The 20,797-nt window shown below is 50.8% G+C and overlaps 3 protein-coding genes across 3 annotated transcripts in view; 1 reads left to right on the forward strand and 2 right to left on the reverse strand.

Annotated features, from left to right (window-relative positions):
• Positions 1-852: 852 nt before the first annotated feature.
• On the forward strand, positions 853-7,882 carry YBX1 (Y-box binding protein 1). Its single transcript, XM_035900605.1, is given in 9 exon segments — positions 853-2,231; positions 4,474-4,563; positions 4,789-4,881; positions 4,883-4,919; positions 4,922-5,091; positions 5,509-5,591; positions 5,698-5,917; positions 5,919-5,963; positions 7,520-7,882. Coding segments are annotated over 9 exon segments (909 nt in total). The 5' UTR covers positions 853-2,123; the 3' UTR covers positions 7,583-7,882.
• Positions 7,883-9,921: 2,039 nt separating this feature from the next.
• LOC104131730 (claudin-16) lies at positions 9,922-13,054 on the reverse strand. The gene is made up of 6 exons (XM_035900504.1): positions 13,030-13,054; positions 12,544-12,665; positions 12,105-12,207; positions 10,924-11,088; positions 10,534-10,783; positions 9,922-10,039 (listed from the first exon to the last, which is right to left on the reverse strand). The coding sequence occupies exons 1-6, from the start codon at positions 13,052-13,054 to the stop codon at positions 9,922-9,924; spliced, it is 783 nt and encodes a 260-aa protein (XP_035756397.1).
• A 5,561-nt stretch (positions 13,055-18,615) lies between these two features.
• Positions 18,616-20,797, reverse strand: part of LOC104131731 (claudin-19) — a 4,253-nt gene continuing 2,071 nt past the window's right edge. Inside the window, exons 4-5 of the mRNA XM_009644937.2 lie at positions 20,024-20,170; positions 18,616-18,667 (exon numbers count right to left, since the gene is read on the reverse strand). Coding sequence (XP_009643232.2) covers positions 18,616-18,667; positions 20,024-20,170 — 199 coding nt within the window. The remainder of the gene's footprint in view (positions 18,668-20,023; positions 20,171-20,797) is intronic.

Raw genomic sequence — 20,797 nt, forward strand, 5'->3', positions numbered from 1 at the left:
CAGCCGGGTTTGCTTGCAGCTAAAATTAGCTTTGGAACTAAAATTTAGCTTTGATGTAGGTGCACGTTAACATCAAGTATTTCCTGTGTGTTTTTAATGTTAAAAGTGTGTTACTGTTCTGAAAAAGGAGTTTAAATTCTGAGTATCTGTCAATTGTTTCTCACAGTTGTCAAAATAATAAATGGATGTACAGGCCGCTGGCTTGGTCGTCTTACCATAATTGGAGCTGCACGTTGATATCTGGCTTTGTGTTTAGTGCTCTGCTGGACACACAGTGGCATTTTCTTAATCTGTCTGCTTGTCTGATTCCTTTTTTTTATTATTATTTTGTGTGTTAGAGGTTCTGTTAAGGGGAGAATGGTTTAGTGCAAATATAAGCTAAAGGGCTCGGTAGGCCTTCAGAATCAGGATTTCTCTTGTACTGGTCCAAATTTTCTTTGAGAAAGCGATCACTGTTACTGTTAGACCATCCAAGCGACAGGAGGCTTGCTGCTTTAGAGGTGCTTGCTGGAAAACACCATCAGGAATCGCAAGGCAGGCACTGGGCTTCAGAACCGACCAGTAAATTTTTTTAATTAACCGTGTATGCACCTTGAGCTATATCCATGTAACGCAGTTGTTGATCTAAAACTCCAATGTCCTCCTAAATAGAAATTGCATTTTCAAAAGGACTTTAAAAACAAGCATCTGGTATGGTTGTCCAAAATCAAACTGGCAAGAGTGTCCACGCTTGCAGAGCGTAGATGACAGTGCTTCCTACCACCTTTTTTCAGTTTGAGAGTGAAGAAGTGTGCTAAACGCCTTTTTTTTTTTTTTTTTTTTTTTTTTTTTTTTTTTTTTAACTGAAAACCTGTTACTGGGCTCTTCTGAAGGTTTTCAGCTTTTGGAGCATCTGGTAAGAGATCTCGCGTTGTGAAGAAGAAAGTATTTAGGCTCAGGCTTCGCAAGGGCTTCTGGATGCTGCATCATGGAGATCAGCTGTCTCACAATGGTCAGACTGGCTCTGCTTCCTCTGCCTCTGGACTCCCTTTTTCCAGTAGGCTTTGAGGCTTGTACGCATCAATTCCATGAGGAAACAAGGTGACTTGTTTTTACTGGTGCTGTCTGATGGAGTGGCCATAGCTTGGACTGAGTTTTTGGAAAAGTCTTAATTGTCATCCTCATGTTTTAAAGCCAAGGGTGAGGAATGCTTGGCTTTCTCTCTTAAAAAATTTTTTTAATTCTTTATTCTGTCACCCATACCTCTAAGCTCTCCAATTCTGAGCGCATTTTCACATAAGCTTGCTTTGCGATGTCTTTGGCCAGTCATTCTAGGGAATAAAAGCTACTTTTCTATTGATTCAAAACGTTCCACAGACTAATGAAACTAATACCACATCAAGGTTCAGTTGGTATGGTGCGAGCTGGGCTGTATGGCTGTAAGCACGTTATGAGTGGTGGAAACGGCATGTACAGTGCTCAAACCAGCGCTGAGGCTGTTTGGGCTGTGCCTCTTTGCTGCAGAACAGAAACTTTTCTGACTTCAGTTGGTGTTGTGGTTGCCCAGCCTCACCCGATGTGGTAATTGTGGAAACTTGTATCACGATGGTGCTGAAGGATGCTTTTGGATTCGTGTAGGTACGGACTTGATCTGCTTTCTGGTTCTTGTGAGGGGAGAAACCCAAACTCTTCTGTGTCTTGTGCTCACAAATGCAACTTGAATAACCCTGCCGCCTTCAGTGGGCAGCTAGTGTTGTTACTCCTTAAACGAAGGAGCTGTCGAAGCTGAGAGGATGTCACTGGAGAGCCTGCAGCGGTGAGATCATAGCTTGTTTCAAAGACTGCAATAGCCAATCTCCCGCACAGCCCCCTGCCAGAAATGACTGACTGCTTGCTCTCAGGTATTCTTTCTTCAAGCATCTCCATCAGTGGGATGTGAAGGGTCAAGGGGTGTGCAGCAGGGAGGAAGAACGTGTTCACATGCAACTTACGAACTTCAGCCTGTGCTCTGGACCTTGCACAGGCTGCCTAACAATCTCTTCAAGCAGTGAGCTAGTGGGGGACCAGCTGAGAGCAGGTTGAGGAGCAAGGCTGATCCTGAAAGCCAGTTGTCTTGACAGTTCTCTGTTTTGTCCCCTCCCCAAATGACTGAATTTGTAAACTGGGCTAACTTAGTGTGTGTTTCACACATGAACTTCAATTTCCTGTTGTCTTGCAGGAATGACACCAAGGAAGATGTGTTTGTCCATCAGGTAAGACTTCCCTGAAACTGAACCCTACTACCTCTCTGAAACTCGCTATGCGTGATCTGTGTGAGTAGGATTGAAGTTGCGAAAGAGCCTCGTGCTTTCCAAGAACCGTTACTTGAATACAAACAACTGTTTCTCGCTGCTGGATTGCCAGAAGAGCCTGCCTGTCCTGGGGGGTTTTGCACATTCACGTGCGTCCGCCCTGAGATGTGTGGGGTCAAGCAGGCTGATGCTGTGCAGCGATGAAAATTGCACTGGCTGCAAGTGTGCTCTGTTGACTCGGGGATAACTGTTTGAAGTCCAGTTAAGTTGCCTTGTGGATTCATATAGCTGTTAGTAAGCATATGGTAATAAGCTTAAATGAAAAGCTTGCAGCAGGAAGGGAAATTAATTGGGCTGTAATAGGGCTGAAGTGCCAGTGGAGGTTGTTTTTTTTTCTTAAGGCAAAATGTTTATGGAATTTATGACTCCAGGCTTTCAATGAAAGCCTGAAAACATTTTAATAATACTTTTTCAATGAAACTGATACATACACTTAAATATTATCTCTGGGGAGCATGTAAACCTCTGGAAACCAGACCAGAGTGAGACTGCATGCCACATTTGTGCTTTAATTTCCTGGAGCAGGTTGGCCTTAGTTTAGTCCTTTGTGTTGGACTTGTAAGACCTTGTGATCAGCTCTGTGGTTTTCCCCCTGTCTGTCTTAGGATCGCTTGTGAAGCAGCCCACAAAGAGTTCTTAGCGGAGCATGGCTTACTTGTGGCGTTTGGGAGCCCGTGGATTGTTCTTTTGTTTTGAGTTAGGGATGTACTGCTGACGCTGTGAACAGAGGGAGGAAAAAGTAACCCCTGGAAAGCATTGTGGCTTGAGTTTGATTTGCCATCTCTCAGCTTCTCGCCTGTGCTGTCTCTGAATTGCTGGTAACATGTAGAGGCATTTGTTTATGAAAGGTTATTCTGTAACGGGCAGTGGAGAAAGGCCAAGCGACCCTACGGCGTTTCTGTGTGCTGAGGCAGGAATATATACCCCAAAGGGAAGCTTTCAGGCTTTAGTACTCAATTTGCAAGCAGGGTAACCTGTAAGCGACCTTGACTTGCAAGTCAGGTTTCAGGACTTCCATGTGACTACTGTCTGTGTCTCTAAAAGCACAGTTCAGCAATGATTTCTTTTAATGTAATAGTTTTCACCATAGAAGAGTTTTAGGCGTCTTATCTGAAAGAAATCAGCTTGGTTTAGGAGTTCCAGCTGCATATGCTTTTTTTCCCCATCCCTGTTATCAAGCTTGGGTCTCATGAAGAGCTGTTACACTCTGCTACAGTTGGAATAAAGTTTCCCTGTCTTACCCTAAAACCACTGCTTTATAGGCTGAGGCTTGCAGGCATGTTTTTCCATAGATTTTGTTCCATTTCAGGGAAAAATATCTAGTCAAATTCTGTTGGTGGTAGTTTTTGTGAAGCTGTTACACTTGTGTTCCTATTCAGTTAGTGTTTGATAAGTGGAATGTGGCTGAGTGCTGCATTTTGAGTATTAACTCATCTGTCAAAAAACTTAATCCACTGCTGAATAGCACGGGAAATTCAGTGTTTTCTAGTAATGTCATTTAACATGCAGATACTGATGCAGAGGCCTTGTCTGGTGCTGACACCTTAGAAGGGCTAATCCTTGGTGTATAATACACAGCTAGAGTAGATCTGTGATTAATTGGTAAATACCGTGGCTGAAGCGATGGCATTGGAAGGCTCAGAGAAAGAAATCTCTTGGTTTATGGCCGTTGCTGTGTTTGTATAGCTTGGGACAGCCTCATTTGCCTGTGGGCTACCGCATGCTGCAGTGGTGTGGGAAACGGTTGGAAATCTGAGTGTAGGATTGCAAAGGCTTATATATTGGTGTGTATACTTCAGAGGAATGTATATGTACTGTGGAGGTGTTCCATGCTAAACTCTGGTTAGTGACACTATGGGCAGTGTGTATTTTGGGGGGGGGGGGGCGGGGTTGTTGTTGACAGATGTTTCTAGTCAAATGTTACACATTTCAGGTGGGCCAGAACTATAGTAGTAATACAGGTAAACTTTATAGCTTCCTGGATTTTCACGGTGTTTTAATTGCTTTTTCAGGAGTACAGGGTCTTCCTCCTAAGATACTAAATACTCAGATTCCTTAATCTTTGAAAAAAAGTCTTCAAATATGCTAAGTAGCATTCCTACGCTGTGCCTGTAAATTTAATTCTGCAATGTTGTGTTGTTAGACTGCCATAAAGAAGAATAACCCCAGGAAGTACCTCCGCAGCGTAGGAGATGGAGAGACCGTGGAGTTTGATGTGGTTGAAGGAGAAAAGGTAAATGCGTCTCTCGGGTGTTGAGCATGCACGGAAAGCCTGGTCTGCAGGCTTTGGTGTGGTGCCTGTGGTTTGAGTCAATGCCTGCTGACATCCAAGGAGATGAATGGTTTTTCATTGCTTTACAACGTGGATGTAAATTGTTGCTCAGTGCCGAATTATGTTACGCTATAACTGATTTGATGCTGACTGTTTTACCCACCTAACGCTATCCCTGCTCTTCAGGGTGCGGAGGCAGCTAATGTTACAGGTCCTGGTGGAGTTCCAGTGCAAGGCAGCAAATACGCAGCAGACCGTAACCATTACAGACGATATCCACGTCGTAGGGGTCCTCCACGCAACTACCAGCAAAACTACCAGAATAGTGAGAGTGGGGAAAAGAACGAAGGAGCAGAGAACATACCAGAAGGTCAAGCCCAGCAACGCCGTCCCTATCGCAGGCGGCGGTACCCACCTTACTATATGCGTAGGCCCTACGGGCGTCGACCACAATATTCCAACCCTCCCGTTCAGGGAGAGATAGTGGAGGTAACGTTCGCTTGCAGTGTGATGCTGAACTGGTGTGGTTGTTTTGGAGCAGGGTGATGGGGCGCAGCTTCTTGCTGCTTTTTGTGGATCCTCAAGATGGTTTTGCTAAGGTTGGGCAGTAAGGTGGAATGTTGGAGCAGATGTTGATAAGCTGAAGGTCTTAAATGTTACAGCTTTTAAAAAAAAAAAACCAGAGCGTGTTTGAATTTGTGGTAACTTCCTATATGATTAACTGGAAGAAGCACAAATTCTAATGGTGTGTACTCGCGTGCCCTAGGACCTCTGACCACCTTGCTGTACACCTCAGGCTTACCCTGACAGCCCCCTAAACCGTCATCTTCCTCACGGCTTGACAAGGTGTGGTGTTAATGGGCCTTGGCATGTGGCTAAGGTGGTTTGTTGCCTGATGTCTTCCAGGGTGCTGACAACCAGGGTGCAGGAGAACAAGGCAGACCAGTCAGGCAGAACATGTACCGAGGATATAGACCACGATTTCGCAGGTATGCTGCAGATCAACCTTTTCTTTTTAACCTTGCCTCTTAGCAACAGAGACAGAACATGGCGATGGTCAGATGCTGCATTGTTAAAGCCTAGCTTGACTTTCAGGGGTCCTCCTCGTCAAAGACAGCCTAGAGAGGATGGAAACGAAGAAGATAAAGAGAACCAGGGGGATGAGACCCAAAGTCAGCAGCCACCTCAACGTCGGTACCGTCGTAACTTCAACTACCGACGCAGACGCCCAGAGAACCCTAAACCACAAGATGGCAAAGAGACGAAGGCAGCCGAACCACCAGCTGAGAATACGTCCGCTCCCGAGGCCGAGCAGGGCGGGGCTGAGTAAATACCGGCTTACCATCTCTACCATCATCCGGGTGCGTGTCTGGAGGGTCTCAAGGATACAGTTTGGTGACTGACTTTGTGCTTTTGACACTTTTATTTTTTTGCCTTAAAAGGTTTGGGCTATTCTTGCTCGTGTGTGTTGTGTAACCAAGCTGGCCATGCATGTGAGCTTGCTCACTACTGTCCACAAAATGAAACTGCGAGACTTTGCTGTGCAAGTGCTGATGAATTGGGAGGACTTGGTTACCAGGCTTTAATTTTCATTGATGGAGTCACTGCCTAGAATACTGTTAGTCTTAAAATCTTGGCTGTGCTCAGTAGTTCAGGCATATGGTGGTCTTCATCCACCCAGAAAAGATAATTCCAGCGGTGCTGGTACAGTGACTTGGAAAGCAGGTGGGAAAAACAGGCACAGGGATGTCCTCAGCTCTGTAATCACTCAGTCCCACAGGGAAGTGAAGAGTGTTCAGACCTCTAGGTGTTCATTTCCAGAAAGTTGAGGCAGAATTTGCAAGAGCGTCTCAGCAGCAGCTTTTTATCTAAACAAAAAAGTGCTGGAAGAAACTGGTAGGCACTGGTCCCTCTCACGGCGCAGCCTGGGGGCCTGTGGTTGAGGTACCGCAGCTGGAGGGGATGGCTGCCTACCAGGGTTGCGTGAAGGCTGATGTTCAAACATTTGGTTTTGCTGCAAGGTAGGCTGGCTGGGACTTGGCACTTGGTCAGTGTGGTCTTCATGGAGAGTTTCGCTAATTTGAGAGTATTTTCATTGCTAGGTCTCTTTCTCCTTGTTCTGCTTTTTCTGGTTGCCTTCCTCTGTCCTTCCCCTTTCTCTCCCTGTGTTTCCTCTTGCTAGCACTCGCGTCCCATTCCTGTAGTGTCTGTTGCCTGAAGGGCAGGCAAATGGAAGGACTGATTTGGACTCTGGTGGGAGCGGTGATGAGCAGTCACACGAACAGGGAACACAGGAGCTGGGCAGTAGCTTGGCATCGCCAGCAGCCACAGACCTTCCCTGGCTGGGGCGCTGTCGTGCAGAGGGATTGCTTGAGGCCTCCTGCGGTGTTTTCTGTGCTCATGATGTGAACCTTCGTTTCATCCTGGTGTTCAACTGAATGGTTCACACCTGCTGGACGGATTCTTGATACCGTGGGCTCCAGAGGAGCCCTGAGGGGATGCCCGGTTGCTCTTCTGGAGGTGGGCAGTTGCCCTCCTGCCTTCTCAGGGGTCAGCTTGCAGTTTGTCCCTTCCCAGACCCAGTCCCGCCGTGTGGAGCTGTGGGCACCTGCAGGGCCCGATGGGAGCAGCTCTCCCAGGAGGCCGGCGTGGGGAGAGGTGTAGGCGGGATTCCTCTGCCTTGAAATTTGGTGCCTTCTTCTGGAGTCTTTTGCGTGGGAGATGGCAGGTTGGGCCACTGAAAGCGGGCCGGTGGTGGCAGCGAGGTGGGCTGATGAAAGAGCTGTAGCTGGGAAGTGTTTTTTCGTGTGTGTGGGGCAGTTGGCACAGTGAGAACTGGTGAGACTTGGGAGACAAAACACCCGCGCAGCCCTCCGACGCCTGCCTCATCATCCTTTTTTTTTTTCCTCTCTTTCAGTTTAGTCATCAAAGAAAAGACTTAAGAAATGAAGAAGAAAAGAAAATGAAATTCCAGCAATAAGAAATGAACAAAAGAATTGGAACTGAAGACCTTAAGTGCTTGCTTTTTGCTGTTGACCAGATTACTCGAACTATCTGCATTATCTATGCAGCATGGGGTTTTTATTATTTTTACCTAAAGAAGTCTCCTTTTGGAAACGATAAACACGTTTTTTAAAAGCCTGTTTTTTCTCAATATACCTTTAAAGGTTTTTAAATTGTTTCATATCTGGTCAAGTTGAGATTTTTAAGAACCTCATTTTTAATTTGTATGAAATATACACCTGATTTTTTCAAGTCAAACTGCAAGCATCTGTTAATAAAGGTCTTAAAGAATTACCCTGTGTGCGTGGTTGTTTGAAACCTGCTCCTCTGTCAGTGGTTTGAAATGTCCATAAAGGGTTTGGGGGAAAAATGACTGCTTTATTTCTTCAGCACAGAGGCTGTTGGGGTAAAACACAAAACAGATTAAAGCCAAAAAAAAGAATTTAAAAGTATTTGAGCCCTGCTGTAACTGGGTGGAAAGGGTGGGGAGGGGGAAGAGGGGAGGTGCCTGGTGTGGGTCCGATGCGTTTCCAGGAGCTCTTTGCTGGAGCAGCTCGGCTGGGACGTGCCCGTCACAAGGCTGAGGTGATGTGAGGGTGCTTAAAACCCGCACAAGGAAAACCCCAAAAGCTGTTGTTGGAGACAAGCAGAGCACAACTGCTCTTGAGTTGTTACGAGTACAGGTGTGGGGTGTTTGCAGCGGGGTCGCTGCGAGCGTTGCTGCTGTCCCGCTCCTGGTGTGTGGAAAGGGGAATCCAGGGAAAGCACGGGGTCCCGGCTGGGTTTGAAAGGCAGAGCCTCCAGCAGCAGCCGTGTGTGCGCCAGGCTCAGCTTAGTTGTTGGACTTGGCTTAGCTGTTGGGCTCATCTCAGGGCGAGCGCGGGGGCTGCTCTGCCACCCTCAGCTGTTTCTCCCACTGACCCAGCCCCACCGCTCGCTGTAGTACCACGCTGTAGTACCACGCTGTAGTCGGGACGCGGCCACCCAGTGACACGTGACTGACCGGTGGCCTGATGGCCGCTTTTGAGGGGTTTGGACCACAGGCACCGAGCTGTTTAACAGCGCTGTCAGTCACGCTCTTTATTTCTGTCACATGGCCCCAGTGATCCAATTTCTTCATTTTTCAGGTGCCTGGGGCATTGCTTTAACCTACGCTAATCCTGGCAGGCTTCCTCCCATGCTGCGGGACGCGGCGGCTGGCCAGCGGTCTTTGCCTAGCGCCCGACGCGGGAGCTGCAATGAGGCAAGAGGTTTGCTGCTTTTCAGCTTCGTGTGACGTGAGAAATGGCCCCAACGTCCCTGGGGCAGACAGCTTGGGGCTGGGGGAGGGCTCCTGCGGCCTCTTCCTTGCTTGCCCCTTGCAGGGAATCTGTAGCCCTGTGGCAACCTCTGCTCAGGTCCGGGGCTCGCTCTGCTACCTCCGAGGGTTCATGGAGCGCCTCCCCCGGGAGCTTTCTGCCCAGCTTCCCCAGGCTGTGACAGCTCCTGCGCACTGATGGCAGGGTTGGGGTAACGGTTGGACTGGATGATCTTAAAGGTCTTTTCCAACCTAAACAATTCTATGGTTCTAACCATGGGGTGGGGGCAAAGACTGAGCAGTCAGCAAGTGTGGGGCAGGAGGTGGTAGTGGTGGGTTTGGTTTCTGGTTTGTTTTCATAACGGTTTGCAAGTGAGGAAGGATAATTGTTCACTCAGAGAAGAGAACTGCCTTTTTGTGTGGACTCCACACCTTTGCAGGTAGAGCCACCTCCATTAGGCTTCAGCAGGGCTTGCCTCCCTGTGCCTGATGTGTGGCTACAGAGCTCTCCGCTGGTAGCTCCATGGCAACAAGAAATGCTTCAGGCCAGTACCTTTACCTAGTTCTTAAATGCAAACCTTGTACTGCCAAATTTCTGAGCGCAGAGGGGGTTTCTGGTGGGCTGGTGTGTGAGTGATCAGGGCCACCAGCCACGTGGAGTCAGTGTTGCTCTGCGCAGAAAAGGCTTTCCACTGAGTTCCTCCAAAGCAGTGGCTGATCCATGTCCCAACAGTGTCCCCAGGGGACCTGGGGGCATCCTTTCTTAAAGCAACGCTTTTCTGGTGTTTATTTGTGTGAGATCTGGCTGGAAGGGGGGAAAAAAGCCCCCTCTCTGGGTGACTTCTTGTAGCACTCTTGCTTTTTTGCAGCTGCCACAGCTACAGCTCGCGTGGACGCTGCACTCGCAGCCTTAAAGCAATCGCAGAGGCATCCCAGTATAGGTGATGGTGCTTTAATGGGGTCAGACCTGGGGGGGGTGCACCCGCAGTGGGGCCGGGTGCGGGAGGTGCTGCTGCCCATCACACGCGGGAGTCCATGGCGTACATCTTGCTGGTGGCCGTTCGGGGCTGGGGAAGCCTCTGGGGTTGCCAGCGGCTGCTGGGTTCTGCCAGGAAAAGAGTCGGGGTTGTGTCACAGCTGGCAGTGGCAGGGGGGCTCAGGGGTGCCACAGCAGGGGGACATGGCAGGAGAAGTGAAGCCGGGCAGCCAGTGCTGTGGGGTCGACTTCCACCCAGTGGGTGTGAGGGCTGGAGGTGAAGCCTGGTGAGGCATTGCCCACCCCACCTCCCTGATGGTGGGACGGCCAGATTTCTACTGGCACATCCTTGCGGCCACCAGCTCAGGCTTCAGCTGGTCACAGTCATACAGCTCCAGCATGGCTGCTGCTTTGGGAAGATGTCAACACACCTTCACTACCACCTCGAGGTCCCACAGCTGTGGAAGGAGCAGTTCTGCACCTCCTCTATGCCCTTACGGGGCTTATGTGGTCCTCGCTCAGCCCAGTCCTGCCTGGCATGACCCAGCCCCCCCAGTCAGGGTGCACAGGCCAGCTGGGAAGGGGTTCCCCTTGATTTGGTTGGACCCTGCAAGAAGAGCCTGCACCCTCTGAGCAGGTCCTTCAGCCCACATACATCCCTGCAGGGCAAAAGGCTACTTCAGGTGGGCTTGGGGGGGACAGGGCAGACTGACCTGCACAGGCATAGAGGCAGCAGGTCAGCAGGACGGACGCCATGAAGCAGCCTGTCGAGCCAGCCATCCCCAGCCAGCACGACCACCCAAAATCGTAGTGGACTCCCAGGAAGATGTTGTGCGACACCAGCATGGCTCTCTCCATGTAGACGTCTACCGCATACCACACAGAGCCCACAAGACCCAGGATGCCTGGGAGGAACGGGGCCAGTTAAGAAAGAGCCATACAACCACCCCATGCTCACCCCATCCTTCTGAGGAGGGGCCCCTAGCTCCCAGCTTCCCACAGGCCACAAGGTCCAGCTGGCCCCCGAGCTCTCCCAGCCACGCACTCCCAATGCTGAGGATGACACCGGCCCCATAGCACATCTTCAGTTTGACACGAGGCTCTTCCTTGAGAAACTTGATGCAGTCGAGCCCAAGGAGCAATGTAGCCAAAGCCAGGCCAGCCAGGAGGTCTGCTGCAATCAGCAGGGTCCGCGTCACCACAATCTTCACTGTGCAGGATGGAAAAAAAATAAAAAACAACAGAAAGGGGACTGAGGAATGGTCAGAGGAACTGGTGTCCCACTCCAGATTGCTGCCTGTGTCCCTGCTAGAGTCAGCCAGCTCGCCAGTGGGCCCGTCCATAGGAGATCTCTACATTGGGACCCACCAACCCCATGTGCTGTAGGCAATGTGCTCATCAGGCTTGTCTGAAACCTTGCAGCAAGACTCAATAAGCCCATTATTAGACCAGTTTAAGAAACCAAACAACTGAAGGTGCCCCAGTCAGCACCTGGGATGTGGCCACCTACTCAAGACTCCTTGCTCAGGCTTGGACAGAAGATGCTGCTGTCCAGACTGCCTGGTTTTAACTCCCAGGTTGTGTAGCTGGAGTTTTGAACAGCGGGTGTCAACACAGCAGCGAAAAATAGGAGAGCTGGCACGGTTGACATCACCAGCTGCGTGCAAGGTCACTTCTCTCTATGAAGCTTTTTCCCCAGAGCAGCCCGACTTAGTCCATGCTGACTTCTTGTCCCCTTCTCCGCTGCCTGAATCTGTGTTGTCCCATGTCATCACCCTATACGAGGATTCTTCTGTGGCGGGCCTGATGTGCCCTGTGCAGGCCAGGAGAAGGCTCCACGCCATGAGATGACTGTCTGTGAGCTGACGCAAGTCCTTGGCCAGTGGGAACAGTCCTCACCCCCTCATGCAACATCAATGGGGTTGCAAATCCCACCATGCGATGTGGGGTAGGAGCTGCACCTGGGCTCTGTGTGCCAAAACACCTTTGTGGTGAGGTGGCACAGCCTCATGGCCTCTCTCCTGCTTGATGACCCCATGGCAGATCTGGCTGGCCCATGGGTTGCTGTCCAGGTCATGTTTGTGAGGCAGGAGACCGAGAGAAGCCCTGGGCTTGCGTTGCTAACTGATGGAGGTCAGCCCTTTGCAATGAGGATCATCTCAAAAAGGGAAGGGGGAAAACTCTTCACTGTGAACTTAAAAAATGCCTCAAGACACACCAACTTACCTGGATGGTCTGCCAAAATGGAGTCATACTGGTCACAGGTCCTGACCCCGTCCTGCATGTTGGTGACACACTCCCTCCAAAGCCCCCGGCATTTGTGACTTACCTGGAAGCAGGAGAAAGGCACTCAAGCAAAAAGCACCAAAAAGCACCCCAGCTCCCCAGGGATATCCCAGCCCAGCAAGGCAGATCTTCAGGCTCTCACCACCACAGCTGGACATGTCCCAGTGACTCCCCACCCATGCCTTACTCTCTGTTTCCTCCTTCTGCTCCAGCATTTCTCTCTCTCTCATCCTCTAATCCTCCAACTCGTGCAGAAAGCAGTGGGTTTGTCCCACTGTGTCCCTCTTCCAAGCCCATGGAGACACGGTGCAGCCCCATGGATTCCAAGGTACCCACCTTGCTCCCCACTGCTAACCTTGAAGGTGGTTGCTCTGCTCACCTCCAAGCTGTCATCAGCATTCACCATCCAGCAGTCGGTGCAGGTGGCAAGGAGCAGGAAGAGGGTTGAGAGAAGAGCAAGACCGAACGCCGTCATCTGCAAGGCTGCGCTCATGGGGTTACCTGCAAGGGCACAGAGATGTCCGCCACCTCTGCTCGAGCCACTTCCCAGGTACCAAGGACAATGTGCCACCTAGGCCAGGGTGACCTCTGGAGCCCCATGAGTCATCTGGGGCCCATCTCATGGTCCTCAGTGCTGCCAAAACACTCCTCAGCTGAGGTTGGGCCACCAGGTTTGCATGTAGGCAGGGCCTTCAGAGATACATCAGTTCTGCAGTGGAGATGTACCCGCATCGGGTTGCTCTCTAGATGTCCTCTTTTCCACAGAGATCATCTGAAGCTGCCCACCAGTAGTACTTGTCCTTTGGGAATAAAGAGCTGCTGGAAAACATCAAAATCTGTGATCTGAGCATGTTCCTCCTGATACCCTGAGGTTTTCTTGATGCCTCCATCCCCGCATCCATGTGATTCGGTGGGAAGGTCACCTGCCCTTTCTTGCCTTTTTTTTTTTTTTGGAGATGTCTTAACCTCAAGCAGCAAGCCCAAAGAAAGCATCTCCCATTAGGGAGGTGGATGATGGCTGCTGGGGCTTGATGTGGGTGCCCTTGGGCGCTGCTGAGGCTTCCTGAAGACCAGAAGGGATGGGACCATCTGTTTTTCATCCTTGCCAGAGATGGAGGGACTTTGCAGAGAGGGGAGCTGTGCCTGAGGTCAGGAGCAGAGGACATTGTATCTGCACAGCCTGGCCATGAATCCGGCTTTGCTGTATTTTGCAACTCAAGACACTAAATATTTTAGCATCTGAAGTTGCAACCACTGCTGCAGCCCTTTGAGCAGAGGGTGGTTAGTGGGTTGGAAGGCCCCCTCCCCTTTCTTGCCTTTTTTTTTTTTTGGAGATGTCTTAACCTCAAGCAGCAAGCCCAAAGAAAGCATCTCCCATTAGGGAGGTGGATGATGGCTGCTGGGGCTTGATGTGGGTGCCCTTGGGCGCTGCTGAGGCTTCCTGAAGACCAGAAGGGATGGGACCATCTGTTTTTCATCCTTGCCAGAGATGGAGGGACTTTGCAGAGAGGGGAGCTGTGCCTGAGGTCAGGAGCAGAGGACATTGTATCTGCACAGCCTGGCCATGAATCCGGCTTTGCTGTATTTTGCAACTCAAGACACTAAATATTTTAGCATCTGAAGTTGCAACCACTGCTGCAGCCCTTTGAGCAGAGGGTGGTTAGTGGGTTAATTAATAAGACCAGATGGGTCTCTGAGCTGCATGGGTTAATTATCGTGGGGGGGGTGACTCTTCACGACGCAGAGTTTGTGACCGAGTTTGTGACCGTCAGCCAGCTGCTGCCCACCCTGGCGTGGCACAGGCTTCCCCGCGGGGCAGCGCTGCGAAGGAGGGTCACGGTTCCCGCACCCCGTGTGCAGGATCTCCCATCACCTCCCCTCTTGGGACGTCGCTGGGAGCAGAGGTGCCACTCCCCCTGGCTCTTTGAGTATTTCCATCGGCTTCACTCAGTGTTATTAACAAGTGGCCTCCTAGACCCCAATTTACAGTGGGTTTTTTAATTTCCCAGGCTCCCCTCTGAGCTAACTCTTCATAACCTCATTTTTTCTACTAGACCCTTGCTGGTTTGGAGCCTTTGAGGAAAATCCATTCAGCCAGTTGAGTTACATGAGCAAGAAAAAAGAAAAGAAAAGAAAGAAATCCTTAACCCCGGTAAAAAACAGCTCTGAACCCTGTTAGCAATAAATAAAAAGGGTTTGGGGAGGCAGGCATTACCTTCACCGTAGGCTCATCCTGGCTGGGGTGGGACGATGGCAAAAGCTTTTTGATGGCTGAGGCTGGGACGTGGGTGTTGAAGGCTTTTGAGTGCTGGTGGGATTTGATCCTGACCCACCTGATGGAGCCAGGGAAATGCAACGCCTGCCAGAGCCTGTGCTGGGCTATTTAAGGTTTTTCCAAGCCACGTCGGATGGGCTTCGTGCTCCAAGGCGTGACGGGCATCCCTGTGGTTAAAACGGTAATAGGTTGGAAATGGAGCCGCCCCAAAAAATTATCACGTGGGGAAACCTGTGGGAACCCACTGGGAACGCTCCCTAGGTGGGGGACTCTGTGTCCTGGGCGAACATCCCACAGTTTTTAATTAGACCTTTTAATTACTGCCTAGGAGAGAGTGGCCTAAGACATGTTGGGTCCCCAGGACTGGTGCAAGAGAGTCAGAGGGGTGGAGGTGGCCGCAGCAAGCAGCCAAAATCCAAGGCAGAGAATTAAACCCCGTTGGCCAGGCATGCAGCCAACCATTTATTTTTTCCCCCCCATTAAGTGGAAAACAAGTGATAACCACTGCAGTTGCTTATGGCTCTGATGTGCCTGGTCAGCGCCCGAGGAGCTTTTTGTGACCCTGGAAAGTGGTGCCCCAGCTGCCTGGCACTTGGAGCTGCCCAAAAAACTGCAGGTTTTTTCCCTGATCCCCTACTATCTGGGGAAAAAAAGAAAGCTTTTGCTCTTGCTTTCTCGCAACACATCCCTGGGATGAGCTGTGCCCTGTGACTCCCAGCCATTGCTACCCCCTCGTCTCCAAGACCCACGGAAAACCCATCCCTATTTCCTTCACAGGTTGTATTTAAGCAATGCACTTGGGTTTTTAGCTTTGTTTGGGGTTGTTGGGGGTTTTCCCCTCTAGATAATCCTCTGCAGTATTGAACTGTGGGGATTTTGGCAGCCACCAGGCTCTTGGCAAATCCTCGAGCTTCAGCCCTGCAGGGGCACCCATGTGCTTGACATGTGCGACTGCTGTGGTTTTATTTGGGGTTATCCTGTTTTCCTGGGATTTCGGCACATGGCAGGTCCAATGCTTGAATATAGCGGTGAACTAGTGCTGAAAACTATAGAATCATAGAATGTTTTGGGTTGGAAGGGACCTTTAGAGGTCACCCAGTCCAACCCCCCTGTAGGGAGTAGGGACATCTTTAACCAGACCAGGTTGCTCACAGCCCCATCAACCTGACCTTGAATGTTTCCAGGGATGGGGCCTCCACCACCTCTCTGGGCAACCCGCGCCAGTGTTTCACCACCCTCATTGTAAAGAATTTCTTCCTTATATCCAGTCTAAACCTGCCCTGTTTTAGTTTAAAACCATCACCCCTTGTCCTGTCACAACCAGCCCTGCTGAAAAGATTATCCCCACCTTTCCTATGGGTCCCCTTTAAGCACTGAACAGCCACAATCAGGTCTCCCCGCAGTGTTCTCATCTCCAGGCTGAACAACCCCAACTCTCTCAGCCTGGCCTCATAGGAGGGGGGCTCCAGCCTTCGGATCATTTTAGTAGCCCTCCTCTGGACCCGCTCCAACAGTTCCATGTCCTTCTTGTGCTGAGGGCTCCAGAGCTGGATGCAGGGCTCCAGGTGAGGTCTCACCAGAGCAGAGCAGAGGGGCAGAAGCCCCTCTGTCGCCCCACTGGTCACGCTTCTTCTGATGCAGCCCAGGACAGGGTTGGCTTCTGGGCTGCCAGCGCACATTGCCAGCTCATGTCCAGCTTTTCATCCATAAGTACCCCCAAGTCCCTCTCGGCAGGGGTGCTCTCCATCCTTTCTTCCCCCAGCCTGTATTGATACCAGGGGTTACCCCAACCCAGGTGCAGGACCTTGCACTTGGCCTTGTTGAATCTCATGAGGTTCACACAGGCCCCACTTCTCCAGCTTGTCCAGGTCTCTCTGGATGACATCCTGTCCTTCTGGTGTGTCAACCACACCACTCAGCTTGGTGTCATCTACAAACTTGCAAAAACATCCACGAGGGTTTGCGTACCTTCGTTTTCCAACATTTACAGCTCAGGAATTTATGGTACTGGGACATCCACGACATGCAGTTCTGGTGCAATACAAAGCTGCAGCTGCATGCCCTGGTGATGCTTAGGAAATGGGTTTATTTTTATTTTATGCTCATCTGAACCATCACTTTATGATACATCGAACAATCTGCCTCGCTGAGTGTTGACTGAAACCTTTTGGGAGGTTGAAAAGCAGAGGGGCAGGTCTATCAGCAGTTGAATAATTAAGATCATTTCCCCGGTTAATGAAGGTGAAAATCAGATCTTTTGCCCCATGAGGTTTGCAAAACCCCTGTGTGAAAAAAATGGTGCTGACAGGAGATCCAAATCTTTGTGTTTTAGCACAAGTTATGCAGCACAAACCTGCTGTGGCTGGGAGGAAAAGAAAACCAAAAGAGATGAAGGGGTTTTCTTTGAGGGCACCAGCTCACAGGGGTGGAGAGGACTCTGCAGATGCCGGTGGGGCAGGCCAACAAGTAAAAATGAATAAAAATGAATAAACCCGTCATCGAATAAAACCAGTCCTGGCTCAGAGGCATGAGAAAAGTCCCTCTGCATGTGGCCCCCCGGCCAAGGGCAGCGCTGTCGCAGAAACACCTTCGTGCCAAATCTAACAAGGGGCACTTAAATGGATTTAAAAATTATTTCAATTTATTTTTTAAGCAAAAAAGGCAATTCCCCCCCCCCACACACTCTTATTTACGTGGAATTTCAGTGCCATGTCAATTTGGTGAGATTTGCTGCGATCGTGGCCCCTGGGGGGGGGTGTCATTTTCCTTTTTCCCCTCATTTCTGCCTAGTTAAAAATGAATATTCTTCCACAGGGGGTTGGATGCAAGCAAGAGGTGTGACCAGAAACCGAAATATTGTGCCTCATACCAGTTTTACTAAATAAAAAAAGTGCAGTGTGTGGGGGGAACGGGACATGCATTAGCCTGGATGCGATGTGGACAGAGGCAGATCCCCCATATCGCAGCAAGCCCGGCATCCTGTTCCCATATTTTATCCTGCTTTGCCCTGTGCAAAACACACGAGGGATTGTCCGGAGGACAGTGGGGGCCTTTATACCCCCGACCACGTTATTGCTGCTCAGCTATTTTCCCACCCCCCTCTTTGATACGCTTCCAGCCCGGGTGTCCATCCCCAGGGAGCCCTCGGGTGACCCATAGAGATGTCACAGGAGCCACCACGACCCCAAATCCCTGCTTTTGGAGATGGGATGGGGTGGATTTGTGGACCAGGTGCCACGCGCAGGATGAGGATGCTGAGATAAGACACCAGCCATGTGAAATCCCGGCTGGAAAGCATCATCCCCCAAGGAAAACCAGGAAGAGCATCCTGGGGGAAGGGGTCCTGCCCCCCTGTGGGGAAGGCAAAAATCAGCTTAAATTAGCAAAGTGCCCAATTAGGCACAACCCAGCTCTGAATTCACAGAAAATAGAAGAAAATAAGGGAGAGGCCAGCTTTGAGGGTCCATAAGAGGGGCAATAAGAGGACAATGGCGCCACTTCAGCCTTGGGACGAGCCCTGCAGAGGGATCAAGTGGTGGCTGCAAGCACGAGATGCTGGGTGCAGCCCTGCTGCATGGGACCCTCTGGGCTTTTCCATGGGTTCAGCCTCAAATTAAGCCATTTTTTAGGCCACGTCCCCTCCTTCGAGAGCGACCCACAGCAGAAGACTCGAGCTACTTGGCTAGCACCTGCCCAGGGGGGCAAAAAGCTGTTCAGCATGGGGCTCCTGCCTGGCCCATGCTGCCGAAGTGGCTTTGACCCAGCAAAGGAGTCGCTTGCATGGGACTGGCCCAGCTCTGGGGAGAACAAAGAGACGATTTTAGAAAGATGCCCATGACTGGAAATATTTTAATACCACTGAATCGCAATTTTTAGTACAAACAATCGGAAAAAAAAAAAAAAAAGCATTTAAAAATCCCAACCGGCCCCATTCCTGTGGCCACGCATCCCATAGGAAAGTTAAAGCAGTTTTGTATTAAAAAGAATAAAACCATTCTTCTACGCCATGCTGTGTTCTCGAGAGAAAAATGCCTTTTTGATCGATTTTTTTTTTTTTTTTTTTAAAGCACGAGTTTCCTTTTCAATCCTCACTGCCATGGCTTTGGGTGGGTATTTTTGGAGGGGAACCCCCTAAGTTGGGTTCAGCCAACCGAGCACCCGATGGGTGAAGACAGACTACAAGCACTGCTCTCCCCTGATGGGTGAAGAAGACATTTTTACAGGGGGTCTGCAATTTAAAAGAGAAAAAGGGCTGTTAGTCCCACGTGGGAGGGAGAAATCACCCCCGCCCCAGGCTGAAATCGCATCGCGTCCCCTCCGGCATGGACCAGGGCCCAAAGCAGCACATGGGCATAAAATAAAGTTGAGGAAAATGAAGTAAAAGAGAGAGGAAAACGAAATTTAAAAAACTCAGCTACTTTAGCTATTTGGGATTAAAAAATAATAATAATAATAATAATAATATAGAGTCAAGCTCTTTGGATCATTTGCACTGTTTTTTCCTGCAGGTTCGCTGGCATCGCACGTGCAACAGGGATAGGTGGGGAGAGGTAAGGGAGGTTTTTGGGAGGGGGGATTACGGCTGAAGCTGGAGCTGCAGCGCTGGCAGAATGGTTAGTGGCAGTTGAGACAAGGCACACAGAGGTGGAGGCAATTAGCACGTTGGCATCTGATGACTTCACCGCCTGCTCCAGGGGGTCCTGTCAGGGGAAGAGGGATTTGGACACAGCGGGGAGGCATCAAAATCCACAGGTCTGTCCATCTGCTACCTGAAATAGCCGCACTGGGCAGCAAAAATAAAAACAAACCACTGCTTTGTGTTCAAAGCCCCCTTTTTGCCTGCTTTAATCTGCCCAACGCCATTTATTCTTCTGCTTAACAAGGCCACATACTTGTGCCTGGTGAGAAATGAGCCCAGGGCAGATTTTAGCTGGCAGAGCTCAGCTGGAGCACCAGCAGCCGCACGGCTTCTAATTCCTCGTCTGCTTGAATCAAGAATTAAGACTAATTATAAAAAACTGTTGTTTCTGGGTAGCAATGAGATGGGGGAACACTTGCACCCCAAAAGCATCCCTCTGCCAAAAGCGGGGTGCAGGGATGCTCGAGCTCTGGGTGGGGCTGGGGCTGGTGGAGGTGGGCAGCAGCTTCATCCTGGGAAAGCCAGGCACCCCCAGCTTTGCTCCTCAAAACAGGGCTGCAGGATGCAGGGGAGGGGGGCGACAGCACAAAGTGCTTCTGTGTGACAGAACCCTGCTGGGACTGGCACCGTGCCCCCGCCAGGACCGCCATCACCCTGCCGCATCCGCGTGACAGACGGACATGGTCCAGCCACTCATGGTCCCGGCTAACCCACCCGGCTGGGGGGAGCCTGACAAGGATGGATATGGGAGCTAGGATACCCCAAACCCCCCCTATTTTAGAGAATGGCGCTGCAAACGGCACTGAAACCTGGGAGACAAGGAGGAGAAAGGTCTCATGGGGCATCCAGGGACCACGTGGGGTGGGAGCGCCGAGGTCTCGCCTGGTTTTGGGAGGGGAGGGAGGAGCTGGGCGGCAGGAGGGCAGGGTTAGGGATCAGACGTACTCCCGAGCCGTCGAAGGCTGTGACTGCCGGTAGTACTGCTGTCCTTGCCGCTCCTTGGTGGGGCAGGAGCAGCACAGGAGGGAGCCCCCCAGCACGGTGAGGCTGGCGGCCCCCCAGCCGATGAAGAGAGCCGAGCCGAATTCGTACCTGCAGCAGAAGAGGGAGAGAGGGGAGCATCAGGGAGGGGGGCAGGGAAGGCAAAGGTGCAAACTGAGATGAGAACCCCATGGATGCAAGGATGCTCGAAGCCCTGATGAGTCTACGGGTGGCGGCGAGGCAGATGTTGGTTGCTCTTCTCTCTGGCCATCCCCATCTTTCACGTTGGCTGGATCAGCTACATTTCCCCGTGCTTTAATCCTCCCTTGGGCTGAAACTCCACCTGAGTGCTCTTACTCTGTCCCAGCGTGACGTTGGTGGCAGTACTGACTGAAGCTCTAGCGTTGGGGAGATCTTCTGCAACGTGGCGGATGTGGGGTGGCATGGGTCCCACCCCGTGTGGCCCATCTGCCTACAACCTCATGCGTTGCCAAAACTGGCGAGGGAAGGTCCTTTGGGAAGGGCAGGGACAAGCTGGGATTCAGATAAAGAGCATCCCCCGAGCCGGGCTCTCACCTGGCGTTGATGGGGATGGTGCTCTCTCTGAAGAACTCGTAGGTCACCTGTGTTGCATATAAGGACACGGCGGCCAACGTGCACAGACCTGGATGTCAAATGTTGAACGTCAGCAACACCAAGCCCATCACCAAACCAGCCCCTCACCCTCTCAGCCATCAA

The sequence above is a fragment of the Egretta garzetta genome, unplaced genomic scaffold, assembly GCF_000687185.1.
Source record: "Egretta garzetta isolate BGI_Z169 unplaced genomic scaffold, ASM68718v1 scaffold108, whole genome shotgun sequence".
Taxonomy (NCBI): Eukaryota; Metazoa; Chordata; class Aves; order Pelecaniformes; family Ardeidae; genus Egretta; species Egretta garzetta.

Excerpts from the sequence above, each read along its gene's own strand:
- LOC104131730 (XM_035900504.1), bottom strand. The coding sequence starts at position 13,054 with ATGGAGGCATCAAGAAAACCTCAGG. Across the intron at positions 10,784-10,923 it reads TGTCATCCTCAGCATTGGGA|GCATCCTGGGTCTTGTGGGC; the intron begins GTGCGTGGCTGG and ends CGTTCCTCCCAG. Across the intron at positions 10,040-10,533 it reads GCCTTTTGCCCTGCAGGGAT|CTGTGACACAACCCCGACTC; the intron begins GTATGTGGGCTG and ends TGCCACTGCCAG.